Source organism: Pundamilia nyererei, unplaced genomic scaffold, assembly GCF_000239375.1.
Source record: "Pundamilia nyererei isolate P.nyererei 1_Seehausen unplaced genomic scaffold, PunNye1.0 scaffold00034, whole genome shotgun sequence".
NCBI lineage: Eukaryota > Metazoa > Chordata > Actinopteri > Cichliformes > Cichlidae > Pundamilia > Pundamilia nyererei.
Window position 1 is genome coordinate 4,263,711 of NW_005187435.1, and position 4,088 is coordinate 4,267,798.

At 36.8% G+C, this 4,088-nt stretch overlaps 1 protein-coding gene across 1 annotated transcript in view; it reads left to right on the forward strand.

Moving 5' to 3' along the window:
• ppp4r1l (protein phosphatase 4, regulatory subunit 1-like) overlaps positions 1 to 4,088 on the forward strand; it is a 17,026-nt gene that overhangs the window by 1,783 nt on the left and 11,155 nt on the right. The window contains exons 2-5 of the mRNA XM_005729828.2: positions 1,252 to 1,296; positions 1,566 to 1,695; positions 3,678 to 3,784; positions 3,891 to 4,033. Of these exons, the coding sequence (XP_005729885.1) occupies positions 1,252 to 1,296; positions 1,566 to 1,695; positions 3,678 to 3,784; positions 3,891 to 4,033 (425 nt within the window). The remainder of the gene's footprint in view (positions 1 to 1,251; positions 1,297 to 1,565; positions 1,696 to 3,677; positions 3,785 to 3,890; positions 4,034 to 4,088) is intronic.

The window sequence follows — 4,088 nt, forward strand, 5'->3', positions numbered from 1 at the left end:
TGTTTGGCATTATTCAATATGAGTTGCTTGAAATCTCTGATATTGAGCCAGTGGAAAAAAATAAAAACAAATAACTAAAATATCAGCTTGAATGGAGTGATAGGGTAACGTTTAACCTGGAAATTGAATTTCCTATCAAGTAATTCTGCAATCATTAATCATGACCGTGTTATGTCTTTTTGCAAGATGAAAGAAAAACAAAAAGTGTGTTAAGTGCTGTGGTTGGCTGCAATTGAATGCACAATGAGGGTTGGATTTATTGTATTAGGTACACCAAGCTAAAAAGAATGCAGTCCGATACAACCTTACACATTTTGTCATAATTAAGGATTTAATGTTCAGTTTAAGACGATTAAACTGTCTGTGCAGTTTGGAGGATGAAGGCCTTCATGTTATGCTATATGCATTGTAATAGATGATTGTTAAATCCATTTTCATCAGGGAGGATTGTCAGAAAAATAAATGCATTAGCATTTAATAGAGTGCAGTTTAAATAGCACCAAACTGACAATTGAATGATCTCACATCATGATAATAACCTGCATTGTTCATCTGTGCTTTTATGGATGTGCACTTGACCATTGCAGCTTATTAACTAAAGAAAACTGTGCAATGAAGCAAAAAAAGAAATTATAAATTATTCTTGATCAAGAAAATTGGGGGTGGATATCAATCAGTTTGTTTCTTTAATTGATTCTGTTCAATTTAATGTGTTAGGAGATCAAAGTAGGCCTAGACAGGTTTTCACTGTTAAACCAGCTTTTTTTATTATCACCTCTGTATCTGCTTGACCATGGTGTAGAATAAAGTTGTTGTTGTTGTTTTTTTTGTTGTTGTTGTTGTTTTTTAAAGGCTTGCACAAGATTAAAATGTGTGAAAGCCCCAATTGCCAGTTTGTGGTCATTGTTTTTTGCCAACACTGATGAATGGATGCTATTCTGATGAATTGCACAGTTTGTTACCTGTTTTTAACTGGAGTCTGATCTCAGCTCCCTTCACTAATCACTGTGATAAGCATTGATTGGATTTGCTTCTCCTCCAGGCCATAGCAGTGACAATATCACTTGAATGCATCAAGTTTCGCTTTCACCAAGTGATGACATTAGGGAGACTACTGTGATTTATTGCTAGGAGACTTTGCCCCCTCTTAGTAATTGACTTACTCTAAATGTGCCATTCAGACCAGGGTGTCAATAAGAGATGGTTCCTCCGCCATGGATCCCTACCTCACTAACTGCCTTGTTATTGCAGGTCTATCTTTATACTTTGAAGATGGCCATGATGATCTGGATGATTGTAAGTATGCCAATAACACTGCACTAAAAATAGCGTACTATTGTAGAATTATTTAATTCCATATAACAGGAGCTTTGTTCAGCAGGGTCCTAGATGGAAATACTTTAAAAAAGATCTATATATTTAAAGCTAGTTGACTCAGTACCTTTAGCCTGGCACTCTCACTACTGTTTTACCCGTTGGCCATCATTTAGGCCCTCAGTATTTGAAGTCGTTTGAATAGTCATCCAGTATGTATATCTAAAATCATCTTTATTTTGTTCCCACAGTTGGATTTGATGACTATGGTACAGAGTGCGACGGTATCCGCATCACAGCCTTCCTGGATGCAGGACAAGATAACCTTACTCCTCTCGGGAGGCTAGAGAAATATGCTTTCAGCGAGAATGTCTTCAACAGGTAAGCAGAGGCCCGTGGTCAAGCTGGTCATGCATTAGTCTGCAAAAGCAAAGAAAATTTGTGGATAGGTTGACACACCATATTCTGCAATGTAAACACTGAGCAATAAATATTTTATGACTGAAAACTGACCTGCTGGCTTTGACCACAACTCAGATCTCACTTTACTACAATATTCTACAGCTACTAGAGCTGTCTTTGGTATTTGAAGCTCACTGAAATTATTTTAAACCAGTGGCTGCTATAAGGAACTTTGGAAGTAATTGTATGTATACTAAAATGCTTCAGTTTAGCTACTGTTTCCAAAATGTCTGTCCAAAGCTATCTTCACAGTAATGTATGTTTTCTCTTCTGAGCTGTCCGTCCATCCACAAGAAGCCCATGTAAATTTTCTCACTTAAAGCTTGTGTGTGGTAGTTGTATCAAAATTACAAAAGTATCTTATTTCCCGTATTTGATATAAAGTAAAATTTCTTTTGTTTTTTTCCTAACTTAAAGAAGGATGAATTGACTTTGTTGGGTTTTGATGGCTAATGTGAACAGGTGCCTGGTCATCCAAACTTAGCAGCAAAACTGTAGACATGTCGGCATGATAAGTAGGGGTGGGGGAAAAAATCGATACTGTGTAGTATCGTGATATTTTGTTTGCTAATAATGTATCGATACAGGGACAGCAGAAATCGATATTTTGTTACAAAAAAAGTTTTTGTGGACTGGAAGTCAGAGCATGTTGATCAGCTCCTTTTTCTGAGCAAGAATCCTGACATTCCCTCACTGTCCAAATGTGTTTAACTTGTTTTTTGGCAGCAATAAACATGACAGTTTACTTATTTTAATTTAAGACATGTTTTATTTTAAGTTTAAAACTTTTTTATGTAATGTAAAATTATATTTTGTTTTAATTTACTTTCAAATTCTGCTGTTGCTGAAGGGGCTGCATAGTTTTCATAAATTGCATAGTTCAGAATAGCTATAATTGTACCAGATGGTTGCATTCAGTTAAGTTGGACTAGACTGTAATACAAACCGTTCAATTTGTCAACAATAAAACTGACTGAAATGAGAGAAAGACTGAGTGCGGGGCTTTGATATTAGATAAAATGAATATTGATAAAGTTTACCTTTATGTACAGAATCTGAATATCGCAAAATATTTAAAAAAAATTGCAACAATATCGTATCGTGCGTTAAGTATTGTGATAATATCGTATCGTGGGATGTATGGTGATCCCCACCTCTAATGATAAGAATGTGTGCCAGTAGCATTACAACAAATTTTGAAGGTCTTATCATCAAGGAAACGTGCAAATCAATGGAGGGGAGCGAGGAAACATCTGTTAAAAGTCACTTCTTGTATAAAAATCTTTAAGGAAATGTAGCCAGATATTGAGACAAACTTTTCATCAACTTTCCTCAGTTGGGAAATAGTTGCTTAAAAGACTTGTGGCAACATAAGGTTGCACTGAGATAGCCTTTTGTTTTCTGGCCTTCATTCAGAAGTCATCTCTAAGCCTTTTGTTATGTTTTTTTTTTTTTTTAAACCCGTACTGTGAAGGAAGACCTAAAGACTTAACATAGAGCCCTGTGTGGAGGCTGGCTGTCTGGCTTTAGAGTGATTATTGTAATCCCTCTGTTATATGTTTAAAGGATATTTAGTTTAAGGTCTGTTTTTCTGTTATCAGTGTATAAAGGGGAGGTATTTAGTCTGACACAGGTTAGGTGGGTAAAAAAACAAAGCAGAATAATCAGAGGTGTCTCCAACCTCAAAAGCTGCTCGTGTCTCTACACGAACGCCTTACATTCCAGTCTTTATGCTTTTCATGCTCAGCTTTGCAGGGTTAAAGCTCTGCTGTCATTTCCTAATGCACGTGTGTGTAATGCACTTGACAGCTCTGTCAGTGCGGTGTGTCACGCTGTGTGCTTTTGAAACTTGTAGGTATTGGCAGGCAGTCCACTAACTTGAAGCTCCCATTGCTTTCTAGGCAAATCGTGGCTCGTGGCCTGCTTGATGTGCTTCGAGAGTTCAGTGACAATGAAAATGACTTTATTAGTGTCATGGAGACCGTTGCGAGAATGTCGGAAGATGGAGGTAGCTGTATTTTCGTTTTCATAGTATGTAGCTGTGGTTGCAGTTTATTCTATTTTATTTTTTTAATGTGGTGCATTAATGAAATATTGCAATTTGTGTAACTAAGAGCCCACAGTCCGAGCTGAGCTGATGGAGCAGATTCCTAACATCGCCATGTTTTTGCATGAAAGTCGGCCCAACTTCCCTGCTGCTTTCTCGAGATACTTGGTACCAATTGTTGTCCGGTATCTCACTGATCCGAATAACCAGGTAAGTCTGTAATAGTTTAATAGTTTAATTATTTATATAGCACATTTAATTACAA